This window comes from Tachypleus tridentatus, chromosome 9 (assembly GCF_004210375.1).
Source record: "Tachypleus tridentatus isolate NWPU-2018 chromosome 9, ASM421037v1, whole genome shotgun sequence".
In the NCBI taxonomy this organism is placed as follows: domain Eukaryota; kingdom Metazoa; phylum Arthropoda; class Merostomata; order Xiphosura; family Limulidae; genus Tachypleus; species Tachypleus tridentatus.
This window is the reverse complement of record NC_134833.1, coordinates 33,604,197-33,622,326: the sequence shown is the minus strand read 5'-3', so window position 1 is coordinate 33,622,326 and position 18,130 is coordinate 33,604,197. Positions and strand designations below refer to the sequence as shown.

Sequence of the window (18,130 nt, the reverse complement as noted above, 5' to 3'; positions counted from 1 at the left end):
TTTCCAGCAAATCAGGATAGTTCTGACTATTTGCTGGAAACATATGTCATATGATATGACTATCGCGATATATATAACTGCCTGGACATCATCCAAGATGGAAATAATAAACACACAGGAACTACCTTGTAATTTTTCTGAGCAACATAAATGACAGAGCAATTGGTTCAAGCCAATGGTTCAGCAGATTCCAGCCGACTCATAACGGCACTTCATTTCAAAGCAGCAAAATAAACAAGGTTATTGGTACTGACCATATGATCAACAAGTCCAAAGTATTCAACAAGTGGTGGATTATGTGACACATCCTCTGGTAACCTGATTTAGGGTACAAAAGAGACTGCTTGCACTGCAGAACTTAATGGCCATTGTTAGAGAAATCAATCTGTTGATGATATTTTCTGTCAAAACCTTGAGCAATCCAACAACTCATGACGACACACTTTAGAATATTATAAACACTATGTATAAGAGAATCAAATCGGAGCATTCAAATTAAAGGAAGTTATACATAAAGGTCATGGTCGTCTCACATTCTTCATTTTTCACGTACAAGTAGAATTGAACAAAACGAATGATGATGAATGGACCCAAAATATATCTTCTTGTATGCAACTGGGAATATTAGGAAGATAGACTATCATGTAGAAAAGCCTCCTTTTGTTACTTTACCCCCAACGTTATTACTTACATGAATTACAAAACAATGAAGTACGAATTACATTGTGTAATAATACTGACACTGACTATACAAAGGAATGCATTATGAAGTTTATTTTAGAAACACATTTCTCTCTCTCTCTCTTTTTTTTTTTTTTTATATACAAGGTTGTAGGACATGTTGACATAAATTCTCATGGCCATCACACCTTCATCAAAGAAACTAAATTTGCAAATGTGAAATATTTACTAATTTTAAGTTTTACAGAGTTTAGATTATTTATTTATATATTCTTATTAAAGTCATTAAAATCAGATAAGACTCAATAAAATTTATGAACAGTGAGAGCCAATACAGTATTCTTTTTCTTAAGATGGTATGTTATTCATTAATAACATAATGCATCACATACTGCAATATTCTTAAGTTTACTTCAAAATATAAAATAGTACGTTTCCAAAAACTCATTGTATCGCTTGTTTAACAAACATACAAAGAAAGTTTGAAAAAAAAAAAAAAAGTATAAAACATTCTATAGAACTTGGGTCCTTGTATCAACACTCACAAATGCAATGGAAGAACAATGTTTCTCAAAGTCTAATGCAATATAAAAATGTATTTAAAACTATTACTTTCAGTGACAAATTCATCACCATAATTCTAACTTTTTACCAATGTAAATACACTTCAAGTTTTAAATTCCTTACACTGTGAACCAACTGAAACAAGTTCAACAAATTAGTGAATGTTGTAACTAATGCATACCGAATTTTCACTTTGAAAAAATCTTAACCATTCATCCACAATACACCTTATTTCAATTTCCAATGTAGAACAAAATACGTCAGATTTTGAAACTGCTATAAACAGAGAGCTTCTTTTTACAAGTGTTCTTCCAAGAGCAATATTTCGTTTAACAAGGAATAATAATAATCATGAAATACAACTAGTTTCACATATAATAGTACTGTTTATTTTGTCCTATGATTGTTTTTCAATTATAATATATAAATTAATTGCTTGCAGAATTAACTTTTTATGAATTATGCAAGGAATATTCTATATTCTACAACTAAAAGAAATATCACTTTCACATTTCAAAATTTAACAAATTTTACAACAATCCTTTTACAAAAGAATTTAATTTGTTTGTTTTATATAAAAAAAATTATAAAAATTCATAAATTTTATTTGCCCAAAACCAGAGAAATTAAACTATAATAACAGATTTGCTTTCATCAAAATTTGATTATATGACGCTTCTTTCTATGATTAAATTCAAAATCAACATTGACAAAAATATTATAAATACAGCTTGGAATCCTTTAACTGCCAAACAATTTCTCAAAACCTGGATTGGTAGTTTATTATATGATATGGACATATCTTGAAATTTTTCAAAGGTAAGATACTTAAAATATTTAAAAACAGACTGTGAGGATTTTCACAATAAAAAAAAATCAAACACTTTTAATATATCTATGCTAAACTTCCTATCAGACAAATCTATTTCTTCACCTTGCCACATGACACTGTAAAAAGGTTGTTATGTATATATTTTTTTCTCCAAGTCAATAGGTAACTTTTCTTTTGTTATAAAACCACATTATACAGCTTGTATTTATCAAAGAAACATTACAACCGTATATGATAGAAGTGTTTTTCAGGTAGCTTCAACACAAATGTTTCAGTGAATCAAGACTTTTTCTCCAGAACACCCGATTTTCCTGCCTTTATGGATTCTTTTGCTAAAATATGAAAAACAAGTCAATTAAATACAATTCTGAAACAAAAGACAACAGTATAATGTAAATCTCAATGGGTTAATAGGAAATGTATCATAATATAAATAAATCATCTGGCTACAGTCTTAACTGAAGAGTCAATAATACAAAGTCCTGTGCAATGAAGAGAAAATATACGTTAGTTAAAACACCTTAAAATTACTTCAGTATTTTTAAAGTATTATTTCTGTTTTAGACAGCTTGTTTGTTTGTTTGTTTTGGAATTTTGCACAAAATTACTCGAGGGCTATCTGTGCTAGCCGTCCCTAATTTAGCAGTGTAAGACTAGAGGGAAGGCAGCTAGTCATCACCACCCACCGCCAACTCTTGGGCTACCATTTTACCAACGAATAGTGGGATTGACCGTCACATTATAATGCCCACGTGGCTGGGAGGGCGAACATGTTTGGCGAGACGCTGGCTTGAACCCGTGACCCTCGGATTACTAGTCGCACGCCTTACGTGCTTGGCCATGCCAGGCCCCCTTTAGACAGCATGCATCTTGATGAAAACAAATAGAAAAAAAAAAATAATTGACTGAATTTTGTCTTAAAACACATTATTCTTTTATTTATCATCAAAAGAATAATAATGATAATAAACATGACATGCTACAAACTACAATGTGAGATTCTGATAAAATAAGAATTAGGTTCAAAGTGACATAACTAGTATAAGAATTAGGAAATAAATATAAATTATGTTTTTTTATTGCTAGAATGACTACATATTATAACATGAAAATACAAATGTTTAATCGAAGTATTTTAAGTCTCATAACACTATACTGAAGCATTTTGAACATTTCAAATGCTGCAAGTATGAAGCAAAAATATGTAATAAAGTAGTGTGATGTATATTCACAAAAGTACAAGAAATGATTATATATCAGCCTAAGAAGAGAACATGTTTAGAAACATTCCTGCTTGTGCTTACTATAAATGATTATATATCAGCCTAAGAAGAGAACATGTTTAGAAACATTCCTGCTTGTGCTTACTATAAATGATTATATATCAGCCTAAGAAGAGAACATGTTTAGAAACATTCCTGCTTGTGCTTACTATAAATGATTATATATCAGCCTAAGAAGAGAACATGTTTAGAAACATTCCTGCTTGTGCTTACTATAAATGATTATATATCAGCCTAAGAAGAGAACATGTTTAGAAACATTCCTGCTTGTGCTTACTATAAATGATTATATATCAGCCTAAGAAGAGAACATGTTTAGAAACATTCCTGCTTGTGCTTACTATAAATGATTATATATCAGCCTAAGAAGAGAACATGTTTAGAAACATTCCTGCTTGTGCTTACTGTAAATGATTATATATCAGCCACTGCCTAAGAAGAGAACATGTTTAGAAACATTCCTGCTTGTGCTTACTATAAGTGACATTATCGAGATTATGAAACCCTCATTAAAAAGACAGAACTGAGACTGTTGTTGACAGGCTGGTCTCATCACAGCACATGAGAAGCTACATGGAACATTAATATGCACAAAACTGCCAATAAAGGAAGTCGGGACTTTGATGTAGTATCCATTTCAAAAGCATGTGTACAGATACAAAGGATAAAGCTGACAATTTACTGGCTTTATCTGCAACCAATGAAGCAAGCAGTTTTGTTTTATTTTTGAGTATTACAAAACAATCAAGGAAAAATAACCAAGTGTTAGATCTACTTGCAAGCAGTTGTGTATGCTATTTGGAAGACAATAAGAATACCAGAAAGAGTTTGTATAAAACCTCGTGTTTGAAGCTCAAAATTCAGTTCTTTGTGAGCTCAAACATAGTTCTCCCCAAGATGAAGTGAGTTGCAGTCATCACAAGCTGAATTTCTGAATCCAGGAAGAACAGTCGCGACCACTCTGATGATGAATTCACTAAACATTTCTAGCCTAGACTCTGTGAGTAACATATTGTCATTATTCCTAACATCAGATAACAGTTGAAGACTTTTGAATTACTTAGTAATGGAAAGTATACTTAAAGAATGTTTTGCTGGTTGTACTAAAATAGTTCAGTTTAGCTATTTATTCAAAGTATTTGAAATTGATTTTAACTTATATTATTCTGAAAGCATATTAAAAGTGCTTTATTGTATGAAACTTAGTCTCAGAGTTAGATTCTTTACTTTAACTCTAAGTTCCTCGAGTTAGTGCTTGCATGCTCTACTCACTATTGCATTCCTCAATTAATATAAATAAAAAGTGTGACTGGCAAAATTAGTCGAAACTCCATAGGCTAATCCTACCCCACTGACCTCTCCGTTACAATATATTTACATATATATTTGTTATTTATTACATTGACCTTTACATCATGTCTAGGTAACATTACATACCTTGCACTGATGCAGTGCATGTGACTCAGATCATGTACCCAGCAATATGAAACTGACCTTTAGTTTTCCCTGTCTTGGCTGTGTTTTAGTGGACTAGTATTTTGTAACATACAGTCACTTTTCAATTATTATACATTATATATAGGTATGTAGATTGTTAATATTTAGAAATAAATTATTAAACATTTTTTTTTTAAATCTAGAACAATAAATCAAAAAGTAAAGTAAACAATTATCTCTTCTCACTACAAACTTTGTACTTGGTTATTGCTGGACATAGATTTCCAAGTCTTTCAAAATTTTGCATGTGGAGGATATCAAACAATCTTTATAGGTTTTATGTATACAACTGAATATCCCAAAACTTATAAATAACTAAACCGATACCGTAGAATTACACAATAATTTACTAAGCTTAGTAAATAAGATATATTTAATTTTAAAAAATATGAAACTTCAAGCAAACTAGACACACAACCTACCTACTTGAATCAACAGAACACAACAGACTTTTCACAGATTAAAATACACTCTGGGGATATTCCAAAATTCTTAGTAATTCACTGTCTAAAATTTGCAGAACATAAGAGCATAAAACATTTTATAAACCTTTTAAGAGGTAAAAAAATTAAAAATTTACACATATTAATACCTAAAAATCAAGTGAACTCTTTTGAACCTTAACACAGGCAAAAAAACACACACCATTACAACTGAACCAGACAATATTTGTGCAAGTAACAATACATTACAAATTCGAGTTCATTGGGCAAGTCTTGAAAAGTGTGCCAGTTGAGAATATTACCCTCAAAACTGTTGCCTGTGCTGTCTTTAAAAAAAACAACAACATAAAAGTGGCTGGGACATAAACAAAGGATCAGATAACCAGTGGTTTATTTTCACAGATTAACATACATATATATTATAATGGGACATTTTTACTACCATGTAAATATTACCTTCTCATTATATTTCAAAATTTCTGATGTCCAAAGTGGTCAATCAACCTTACCTTTCTTTGCTTCTTCTCTCTTTTTTGCTGCTTCTTCCCGCTGTTTCCTGATCATGGTAAGTCTAGCAAGGTCTGCCTGAGCTTCTTGGGTTTTACCTGCAGCATGTAGCTTCATATAGTTAGCTTTAGCTTTCTGATGCTCTATTTCTTCCCTAAAGACCACAAAAAGTAATTGGTGACTTCAAGAAAGAAAGTAAGTTTACTTAAGGGGTGTAAAATTGTTTTAGGTGTACTTGCCCAAACTGAGTTTCTACTAACACAACTATTTTTTCTCACTATCACAAATACACACATTTGTATTCATTAGAATACCTTATTAAAAAGTAAAACTTAATGTGTTTCAAATATGTGAAAAAAATTAATAACCTAGAATGACTTTCTTGCTGCATCATGAAAGTTTCCCTAATGTACAATAAATTCATTGGAAAGGAAATTAAAAACATTAAAATACACACACATAATTCTTCTTTAGTTTTTTCATATTCTTTGAATAATTATTTTCATTTTCACAGGTACACTTCTAGTTTACAAGTGTTGATTCAGACACTCTTCAACTATATATATATATATATATATTTCATGTTCTTTGGATTAATTCCATACACTTGACAGAAAATAAAAGATGTAACAATTTACACATCATTTTTAATACATTTTCTTAATTGTGACGGAAATGTGAACCAAATGCTACAAATTGCAATCATTTACAGTTTCAACAAACCCACACAAGTCTGCAACAAATCTAGGTTTGTGGAAAATCCAAAGAGTATCTTAGCGGTCCAACATTTAGAACATTTGATTCACTTCTGTCATATGTAGAGAAAAAGGTCTCAGAGTTCCAAGTAATTTCCCAGTTCACTGATTTTATCCAACATTTGCACAGTTTCTGTTCATTATTTTGCCTTTTATACTATATAATTGTGCACTTCAAAGTTTTTTACTGTTTGATAACAATGTTTCACAACATCAAAACCCTATTAACTTTCTATATGCATACAAAGAGCTCTATACGAGTTCTTCTCAACAAAGCACACATGCATTATTTTTATGTTCATCAATGTCCATTACATCTGGATATATCAAAAAGTAAAATGCAAAAAGAAACTAAGGATAAAGCTACGAGACCCACACTGTAAAGATATAAACCCACACCTGGTAAAAACTAATCAGACTGTTAAAAAAAACCAAATGATGTACAACATTAATGATTGTTTGTTTTGTGAATTTTGCACAAAGGTACGTGACAGTTATCTGCACTTGCCATCCTTAATTTAGCAGTGTAAAACTAGAGGGAAGGAAGCTACTCATCACCACCCACCATCAACTCTTGGACTATTTTTTTACCAACGAATAGTGGGATTGACCGTCACTTTATAACACCCCCACCTCTGAAAGGGCAAGCATGTTTGGTGTAACAGGGATTCAAGCCCATGACCCTGAGATTACGAGTCTATGCCTTAACACATCTGGCCATGCCTGGTCAGTTAGGAAAGGTTTATTTGTTTGTTTTAAATTTCACGCAAAGCTACTCGGGGGGCTATCTGCTAGCCATCCCTAATTTAGCAGTGTAAGACTAGAGGAAAGGCAGATAGTCATAACCACCCACTGCCAACTCTTGGGCTACTCTTTCACCAAAGAATAGTGGCATTGACTGTAACACTACAATGCTCCCATGGGTGAAAGGGCTAGCATGTTTGGTGTGACAGGGATTTGAACCCACAACCATCAGATTATGAGTTGAATGCCTTAATCACCTGGCCATGCCAGATCACAAGATTAATGATACGAGACAACAACAAAAACAATTCTTACCTCTCTCTCCGAGATAGTTCAATAACTTCTATATTATGGTAATCAGCTTTCAAAGGCTTTTTCTTAACAACTCGGTTGGGATTCTCAACGTCAATCAGGTGCTCTACCCCTTTACCCTTTGTCTAAGAAAATACCATAAGGAAAACTGTTTTTATCCATTGCTGGTCTAAAGCATCCTGGGGCCACAGAATAAAATAAAACTAATCACACCAATTTATAGCGAGTTCCAACATGAACGTTCATTTTACTTGTATTCACATCAACAACATATTCAAACTCTAATGGGATAAGTGTAAAAATTTCATAAGTGATAGATATTTTAGAAAAGAATATTATCTCAAAATAAATAAACTTGATTTTCATGATTCAGACATTCTTCTATGCAACTGTTGCAGAATACATTCAAAATATAGCGAGTTCCAACATGAACGTTCATTTTACTTGTATTCACATCAACAACATATTCAAACTCTAATGGGATAAGTGTAAAAATTTCATAAGTGATAGATATTTTAGAAAAGAATATTATCTCAAAATAAATAAACTTGATTTTCATGATTCAGACATTCTTCTATGCAACTGTTGCAGAATACATTCAAAATATGTTCCACAATGTTAAAATAAAGCCACATATATTTTCAAACAATGCAATACTAGTATTGGTTATGTCCTAAATAATGGTTGAAAAAAAAATCACTTTAACTCGGTATTTTGATTTATGCCCAATAACCTACACTTGCACCTTCTTTTCTTGCAGATTTAAAACAGAGAAGAAATGATAAACCAACAGAACTCAAAAAACCATTTAACTTGAGAAAGCAAAACTTTGTTATATACGTATATATAATTAATTTGAAATAGATAACTTAACTGCTTAAGTAATAAATTTTTCCAATGTTTTTGTTAGTGCAAGTTAAACTCCCAACACCAAGTAACACCACAAATAGATTTTCATTCATTGGATCTTGTTTTAATTAAAAATACAGTTTTGTTGGTGGGTCCCTTTGTGGTATATTCACATATACTTGGTTTGAATAGAGTCCATGTCCATTCTCATAGGTTATAATTTTATTAAATCCAAAATTTAAAAGTAAGGCAATGGAGAAGAGCAAGTACAAGTACATTTAATTCTAAAAATGTGAATTTTTCTCTATTTTAAACCAGCTAGATGAGATCTGAAAAAACTGGATGTAGCATCATCCTCATACAAAGGTGAAAATGAAAGTGGTTATGTTATTACTTATGAGCAATAATTAAATCAACTGGTGTCACATAAACTGATTAACAAAAATTACAGTTTAACCAATTGATAAACAGTAATGATGAGAAAACCCACTTGTAGAAAAAAATATATATGAAAAAACAGCTGGTTTGGGCTGAGAAAATATTTTACGTAGAGGAGTGAACAACGTTTTGGCCTTCTTTGGTCATCGTCAGGTTCACAAAGAAAGAAAGAACTGACCGATAGCTGACCACATGTTTGAAGGAGGTTGTGTGACTGAGTGTAGGAAGATAATAAATATAATCAAACATCTTTGATTATATTTATTAATATAGGTATAGAGGTGTTCCTTTATATTGGTTTATTTTCAGCTCGAGTTGTTGTATAAGTAAGGTTTCTTTAATTTTGCATTTGTTTATGTTTGTTTCTTTATTTAGTATTTGGGTGTTTTCTATAGTTATGTTGTGTTAATTTGATTTGCAGTGTTCAAAAACGTGTTAAGGTGACTTTTCATGTTCTTTGAATCTGGTTTCCATTTTTCTACTTGTTTCTCCAATATAGAAGTCGTAGCAGTTATCACATTGTATTTTATAAATAATGTTGGTCTTGTGTTTATCAGTGTAGTTTTTACATAGTGTAAACCTTAGTTTTGTGCCTTGTTTTTAAAAATAAGAACTGTGACACTTTGAACCAATTAAAAGGATTTACTGTCACTGTTATAACCATAGCCAAAAATGAAAAAAATTTAGTGGTATTTCATCTCAAACTCCAGACCCTCCAGTTCACAGCCCAACACCCTAACCTCCACATCACATCCTTGATGACCAGTCAACAGCTGTAACCTGATGATGTTTCTTTCTTTGGTGCTGTGCTTTAGTTTTATCAAATCATTTTTATGCATTAAAAATTATATAAAAAAGTATTTCTAAAAATATATTTGATTGTTTTTGTACTAAAAATATTAAAATAATGTATTTCACACAAAAAATTTCAATGATCTGATTTTTTGAAACTTTTTTTTTACAAAAAGGAAGTGCAAAATTTCTGTATATACATACACACACACAAATATTTTTAATAGGCTTATGGTGCCTGGGCTTTAGACCTTTGTAATAACAGAAGAAAATTTAAAGTTCAGATCAAACAATGTGTTATTAAACTTTGTACTTTCAAGAAACCAGGAGAGGTTTCTTTTAACCTTCATAATTTAGTTTGTTTTACACCCTTCTTCATGAAATGGGTATTATGTATACTCTATCACTTGATATCTGCATGAACCTCAACATCATTTGATGTTCTGCTTACTTGCAATACAAATATTGAGACAGCATGAATAGTATTAGAACAGGATGTTACATGGGCACCACAAGAGAACTAATCAAACACAAGAAAAAAAATCACTCTTGACCTATTTTACAGACCATCTACAGGTTTCAGAATGCTTTTTATATTGTATGCTAGTCTTTTATTGTTAAATTAAAACTGTTTTGATATGTGAAATCAAATATTGTGGACAGTAAAAAAACACAAAACTGAATTTAGTTCTTAAATGGTTTCTACCCTGACATGTCAGTGAGTTATGTACATAAAGAAAAATTATGTACAATAAATTAAAAAGAAATTCAAAAAAGATGTGGGTATAGTGAAACAAAACCTTAGAAAGTTTTATAAATAAAAGGAATTTTTTTGTATATCACCGAGAAATTATTTCAAACCAGAGTAACAAATATTTTCCAAAACAATCTTCATTTTCTTTAACCTGTTGACTGCCAAGTATTTCAGCTGCTACAATACAACTCTAATGTTTCTTCATTTTGTAACTTTTTTTGTGATGCCATTTTGGATCAAAAGTGAAACAATTTGTAAGTAGGTCAAATGCATGTATGGTGCTGATATCTAGCATTGAAGTTAGGTATTATTGAGAATGAATTAACTCGTCCGTGGCACTGTGTTACCGATCAGCTTGGATGAGTTGTCTCCTCTATGGCACTGAACAGGTTAATTGTAATGTTTAGTAGCATATAATTATCTTTAAAAGGTATGCAAAACATAATTCTAAAATGTATCATAACTTCTACAGAAATATCACATTTTATGAAGCATTGAAAGTTAAGTCTACAGTTGATTGATTTGAACATTTTTAGAAGGCCACTTTATTTCTTACACATTGTGGCTAAAATAGGTGCAAGAATTCATCTCTTAATACAAAAGGTATGCCTACAAACCTGGGATGCTTAAAGAGTTAAACAGCATTTTTTCAGTACTAAATTGAAACTTTCAAACACACACATACAAAAATGGATACGTTGCATGCGACTCAATGTGTTTTCTACTATTTTGGAAAAATTAAGAACATTCTCATATTTTGATTCTTCCTTTGAGCAAGTCTACATTCTAGAATATTATTTAATTAATTACTTGTACCTCAGATGCTTCATTACAGACAAAATATTTTGCAACAAGTTCACTCAACGCTCTTCTAAAACAATAAACTTATAGAAGCTCTAACAGAGAAATTTACACATGTTAAAACAAAGATAAATGACAGTAATTTCACCTCTTCTTCTTCAGAACTGCTTTCTCCTGATTCAGAGGACGAAACTTCCTTTTTACCAGTTGCACCATCACTGTCACTGCTACTTAGCTCTCCTTTCTGCTCCTATATTTGGAAAAAAAAAATATATATATATACAAGATTATTATTTTTTTCATTATTTATAAATATTTAGCTTGTTAAAAATTCTAAAATTCTCCACGGGCAGTAGTTTACTTGTAACTGATATGAATATAAATTGAACTACAAAAATAATGTGTTATAACTAAAACATTTTTAAAGTGTGTTTCTGGATGTTTATTCCAGACAACTGTAGTACAATAAATGTTACCAATATTTATTTTTAAGTTAACTTATCATAAAACAAGTATTCACAGAAGATAAAATAACTTATCATAAAACAAGTATTCACAGAAGATAAAATAACTTATCATAAAACAAGTATTCACAGAAGATAAAATAACTTATCATAAAACAAGTATTCACAGAAGATAAAATAACTTATCATAAAACAAGTATTCACAGAAGATAAAATAACTTATCATAAAACAAGTATTCACAGAAGATAAAATTATTTGAAATGCTTGTTATGTCTTCTTTTCAATTTAGGTTTCATTTCTCTGATAAATTCAAAAAGTTAAAATACAATTAACAAAGTTGCAACTTCTCAGCTTAAGTTCATGCTACCCCAAAAGATAAGAAAACTGTTATAAACTTTAGGAACTAACTCGCCACTGCTTTTCTCTTTCAGTTTTTTTTTCCTTAGCTTCAAGTTCTTCTGGATTAGTGAAGCAGCGTGTTTTTCCTTTGTGAGTTTTCCCTCCACGACCTGCAACAAGCAGTAATTCTCAGTCTGAATGAATGAATATATTCTTTTAAAATAACCTATGCTTAATAAATAAAGTAAAATAATGTTATTCATAGAAATTTACTTCATATGCATTGTCACTTGCAAATTGTTAACAGTAGTAAAAGTAGTCAACTGCCTAATTCAAAGATAACTTGACATTAACATAACAAAAACTATGCAATACCAGTAAGAAATTATTTATTGAGACAACTTACTCCTATTGGAAAGGAAAAAGGCAGAAGTATTATGAAAGATAGAGATTTAACTGGAAGAACAATATAGCAGAAAATGTATCAAATTAATAATACTAAGTGAGCTACAAAAAAAAAAAAAAAGTGAAAACTTGGTTTATGAAATTTTTATGCAAATTTACAAATCTTTGATGTGTACAAATTTACAGTAAAATACAGATTTGTTAAAACACTGAAAATTTTGGTAAAAGGCTAATTAGACAATTTGCTAATTTCCAGAAAAGTTTAAAACACCATAGAATTAGTAATTAAATATGGATTCTTTCCTACTAAAACATACAAAATGTTAATAAAGAAAATTATACATATCCAGAGTTATCAAATTTAAAATTTTGGAACAACTGTACAACTACTGGCCCACTAATACACAACAATGAAAATAAACAGCAATTTAACTTCAAGGAAATTGTTTTCACTTATCTATGAATATCCACAAGATAAACCTGATTTAATACATGTTAAACTATCTACAATTGGTTTGGATAATATCAGATAGAGCTGGATGATCAGTGGAAATTGATTAATTGTTAGGGTTATTAAATAAATATAGTAAATTAATCAATTATTTTCACATGGAATTTGGATAAACAAAAATATCAATAGTTGGAAACACTAACTTCAATTAGTTGACTTTCCATGAATTGTGACACTAACTGAACAAGCAGAACACACCTGAATTAATTTGAAAATAATGAAAATTTGTAATGACATTTCCGTGACATAGATAGTTTAGGACAATCTAAAACAGCAATGTCAATCAGTTGACTTTTTGTGACATTAATCTGATTACAATTTTGAATAATAGATTATTCTACATGACACTAATCAAAATCTAACATTTAACAGAAGTTTTAGAAACATGAAACTTTCTGAAAATCTGGTAAAATAAAATGACATAAGCACAGACCAAAATAAATTTTGTATGTGAAGGGCTGGTTTGTTTTTCAATAATATACACTGAAGGTTTATATGAAAACAAACTGTTTAGAAAGAGCATTACATGACAATAGTTAAAGAAAATTTCTAACACTGATGACAAAAACAAACTAATTACAAGACTTATATCAGATTGATTCTATAGTGAATATCTTATGACATGACAATTTGGTTTGTTTCGAATTTTGCGCAAAGCCACTCAAGGGCCACCTGTGCCAACGTGACAGTGCTAAATATTAAGTATTAATGGTTTAAACACACCTATCTTTGGAAAACTCATCACACAAACAGTAGAAACTAGTATAACAGCAACTTATTAACACAAGTTTTACACAAGATTGGTTGTATTTCTTTTTGGGTATTTTTAAAGAAACAGTAACACAAATAAACACACAAGTTACACTGATATTAATAATGTCATTCTATACAACAAACACATTGATTTATGAAACACATGGTCCATAATCAAAATATTAATACATCTGAATCATACTTTAATAGAGGATAAACAATGTGATTAGTTTTCCTATCTGATTACTTTTTTTAGACCTACAAAACTAATCATAAAATCTTATCTGTACATAAACAAGCTGTACTATCCTTTTCATTTAACCTCAGTTGAAGTCCTGTTCATTATTTGCTGTTGTTCTATTTTTCTTTTTTTATAGGTTCATTAGTCTAATTTAGCACATTTTGTATTATGTTGCAAATTGATGAATAACATTTTAAATCTGCATGTCACGCAAGCTTATAAACACCTGGTGGAAGATTCATTATAATTAAAAGAACATTTAGGTCATTATATTCATAAAACAAATTTCCAGTTTTGAATGTAAGTAATCAATTCTTAAACCTGAAACAAAGTTCATAATGTACATTTAGACTCAGACACATCATTCTTGAACTCATGGGAAGGCACAGTGACATAACTTGCACAATTCTGTATTACAATATTTACCTGTATATGGCAATACCACAGAAATATTTACACAGATAAACCTGAGAAAATTTGATTCCATACAGCATGATGATGTCAATACAAAACCCAAGTAACTAGCAAATATACATCATGATCATGAATGAATGTTAATTTGTACGGCACAAATGTGATACTTTATAGGTTTATTGCTCTGTTTATAATTGACAGATGAAGCAAGAATGTTCTTACAAAGTCACAAGAAAAATTAAAACCAAAAGGTCAAAGATGAGTTCTTAACTTCATGTGCATTATTTGGTACAATTAAGTGGAGCAAGCTCGTGTGTTTGCTGTGATACAACATTATATTCCACATAACATTAACACAACAAGGACTTTGCTGGTCCATTGAGCTTGTCTCCTCCACTTAAAAAAAACAAAAAAAACTTTGAATGCAACACAGATCATTTAAATATTTAGTAAGCCTATCCTTAAACTTCCTTAAATTTATAATATTCACCTTACATGAAAGCAACACATTCAAAGACTGTTATAAAAGTACAATTGTCTAAACTGAAAATTACTCGTATCCCACCAACATTTATATTAATGTCCCATGTTCTACTATTCTGTTTTTAGCCTCACCTTTAAATATCATACAATGATACCATCAATTCCCTTAATAATTCTAAACATCTAAATCAGATGTCTCTTTCGATCAAAAGAAAATTTCAGAGATTTTTAGCCTGTTTTCATATGACCACCTTTCTACCCTATATATAAATAAAGTAACCGTTCATTCAACTCTTTTCAACAATTTAACGTCCTTCTTAAGGTTAGAGGCCCAAGATCAAACACATCACTCCAAATATACTCAACCAGTTATCCTAACAATGAAATGACAATTTCTATATATATATATAAAATAATTATTTGTGTAAATACAGTCCAGAATCATTTCTGCCACATCAGTAGTATCAACAAACTGCTTGGATGTCTTAAAAAAATGATCTACCAAAACACCAATATTCTTTCATGCACCCACTGTGGGCAAGAACCCAATCAGGAGTGTCAACTTGTGAGGACAAACCCATTTACTTCTGAGCTGTTTCACATACTCTTTAACTTTCTCTTTAAAAGTATTGTCAGTGTTCCCAAAATAAAATAAGTTTAATACTCCAGTTTAACTTGAAACTAAACTATTTATGCAATATTATCTCTATGTTTGCTAGGCTTTTAATTTTTTCCTTTTCTATGTTTACTTTATCCTTTTTATCATGTCTCACTTTCTTCTCTATTCAATCTACTAGAATAAAACCTGTCTTAAAATTACATTTATAATGAAGGCTATCATTAATACTATGTGAAAACAGAAATATGAAAACCTTGAGACTATAAATATGTATTTTGCTCAAAAAGAGAATGTTCTACATGTCCAATGCATCATAAAATTTAGATGCTAACTTTTAACTTGATGCTTCATAGTTTGAAATCAATTTACAGTTTATTTTTTCACTATGATTCTTTTCTCCTTCTGAAATTTGGCAATGTTTATAATTCAGTTTAAAATACTACATCTTGCTATGTTTACAAAATATTTTTATCCCAATGTCTTTTCTCCTTCTGAAATTTGGCAATGTTTATAATTCAGTTTAAAATACTACATCTTGCTATGTTTACAAAATATTTTTATCCCAATGTCATGTAATGGCTACATGATTGCAATAAACTAGATGCCATGCAGTCTTGATAATATCAGATAATATTATCAGTCTTGATAATATTTTTATCCTTGAAAAAAAATGTCAATGCATCTGTCTTTATCAATGGACATGGACCAATTTTAATTGCAAAATGAGGAATAATATTATACACAAACCAATAATTTTTACAGTTATAAAGCAAAAACAATGTGAAAAATCTATCCTCGTGTTAACAGGTATTTTTATTATTATTAATTTAGATTACTATACAGTGAATTAAATGGACACAATTTCAAAATCCCACAGATTTTATTATGACTGCCAATACTTGTTATATGCTTACTCTAAAGTAAATTAAACTGTCTTTTAGAGCTGTAAGTGCAACATTTTTAAAAAGTTACATTATTATAAACAAATCTTAATAAATATTAAAAATACAGTTACTTTGAACGTAACTCAGCCTTTTAATTTAAACTGTTCACATTTTAGTGCTGAATGTAAAATTAATTTAACACGAATCACTATGGAGTAGTTGTACCATTTCGTTAAATATTCTACTCTGTAAACAGAGATCTGCGTTTCAACTATTCATTCAATTGGTAATGCTCTTCTCAAGAATGGCTCTCATTACATTACACTTAAGCCTAACCTTACGGCCAACTAAGGAATAATATTATCATACAGGAACTTACCTCTCGGCATTTCTATCAAAATAAAAATTATAAAATGCTAAGGAAATAGTTAAAAGGTTTTAAAAGATATAAAACTACAATTTTATATAACACCTATTATTCACTAAATGAGGAACTTTATTATATAATTTCCCAACATAACATTACGTTGCACACTTTTGTCAAAATTCTTTAACAGAGGGCTGTAATGTTTTTAAAATAACAAATTATAAATTTAGCAATTCATCTTTTATTAGATTTTTGATCACAGAAGGGATATCGTAAAATTGTTTTTGACTATGTATACGAGAGTGACAAAAAAGTTCTAAGACTTTACTTTTATTCCGAAGAATAATGTACATACATCAGTATTATCAAAGTAATATCTTCCAGCTGTTACACGCTTGTTTTAACGTCCCTGCCATTTCCGGAAACAATGCTAAAAGTCTTCAACTGTTATGAGACTACATTCTGCTTTTACATTATTATGGATGATTGGAATGTCATCAAATCTCTTTCCTTTGACTTAATTTTGATTTTTAGTAATAGACAAATATCACACGGGACAAGATCGGGAGAATGGGAGGTGGCATCACAGAAAATTATTTTTTTGTGCCAAAAAATTCTTGAACAGACATATCAGTGTGCAAAGGCGCGTTGTCATGTTAAAGAAATCAGTAACCATTCTCCTACAACCCGCAGCGGTTTCTTCTAACTTTTCCCTCAAGTGAATTGAGACCTCTTTTTAAAAGGCCGCTTCAAATTTCTTCTTTCACCTTAGCAACCGTTTTATCAGTGAATGATATCGACGGTCATCCAGAATGTGGGTCATCTTTCACTGATTCCCGGCCATCTTGGAAGCGTTTTATCCACTGATAAACGGCAGCCTTACTTAAGCAGTCATTACCAAAGACAGTTCTTAACATTTCGAGGATTCCTGTTACTCCTTTACCATTTTTTCCATAAAACTTGATGTGAAGACGTTGCTCTTATTTACTGTCCATTTTTATTACGACAGGGGCAAGAGGTGCGTCTGTCTTTGAATATGTTTATCGCAACAAGGGTATAAGGTCTGGAGAAATGTCTTGTTCGTGGGGTAGATCACTATTTGTATTTTGTACACACCTAAGTGAAGATCATTGCCTCTGTATTAGCACCTGTAACAGAAAAAGTCTTAGAATTTTTTAATCAGACCTCGTTAGTCAATTTGTGTTGTATTAATCTTTATCAAAACCATTTTAATTATCCAATCATTACATATTTTTTAACGTTAATGAAACTGCAGATGCAAATTTATGGATATATATTTAAATGCTTTTAGTCAAAAATCGAAAACGTTTGTTATTTATTTAGCAATTACGTATGAAAAAGTGAAAGACTTGGTTGTAATATATTTTATTCTTAAA

General features: G+C 30.4%; 1 protein-coding gene across 1 annotated transcript; it reads right to left on the bottom strand.

Moving 5' to 3' along the window:
* Window positions 1-755: 755 nt before the first annotated feature.
* LOC143225026 (uncharacterized) lies at window positions 756-16,932 on the bottom strand. Its single transcript, XM_076453682.1, has 6 exons — window positions 16,746-16,932; window positions 12,126-12,226; window positions 11,401-11,502; window positions 7,622-7,743; window positions 5,810-5,961; window positions 756-2,409 (listed from the first exon to the last, which is right to left on the bottom strand). Exons 1-6 carry the CDS (start codon window positions 16,753-16,755, stop codon window positions 2,357-2,359), a joined length of 540 nt encoding a protein of 179 aa, XP_076309797.1. The 5' UTR covers window positions 16,756-16,932; the 3' UTR covers window positions 756-2,356.
* Between the last annotated feature and the right edge of the window lie 1,198 nt (window positions 16,933-18,130).

What these genes read in the sequence shown, in the direction of transcription:
- LOC143225026 (XM_076453682.1), bottom strand. An exon ending in AAAGAGAAAAGCAGTGGCGA is followed by an intron (nt 11,503 to 12,125) that starts GTTAGTTCCTAA and finishes TTCCAAATATAG; the next exon opens with GAGCAGAAAGGAGAGCTAAG. An exon ending in GAGAGAAGAAGCAAAGAAAG is followed by an intron (nt 2,410 to 5,809) that starts GTAAGGTTGATT and finishes TTCATATTTTAG; the next exon opens with CAAAAGAATCCATAAAGGCA.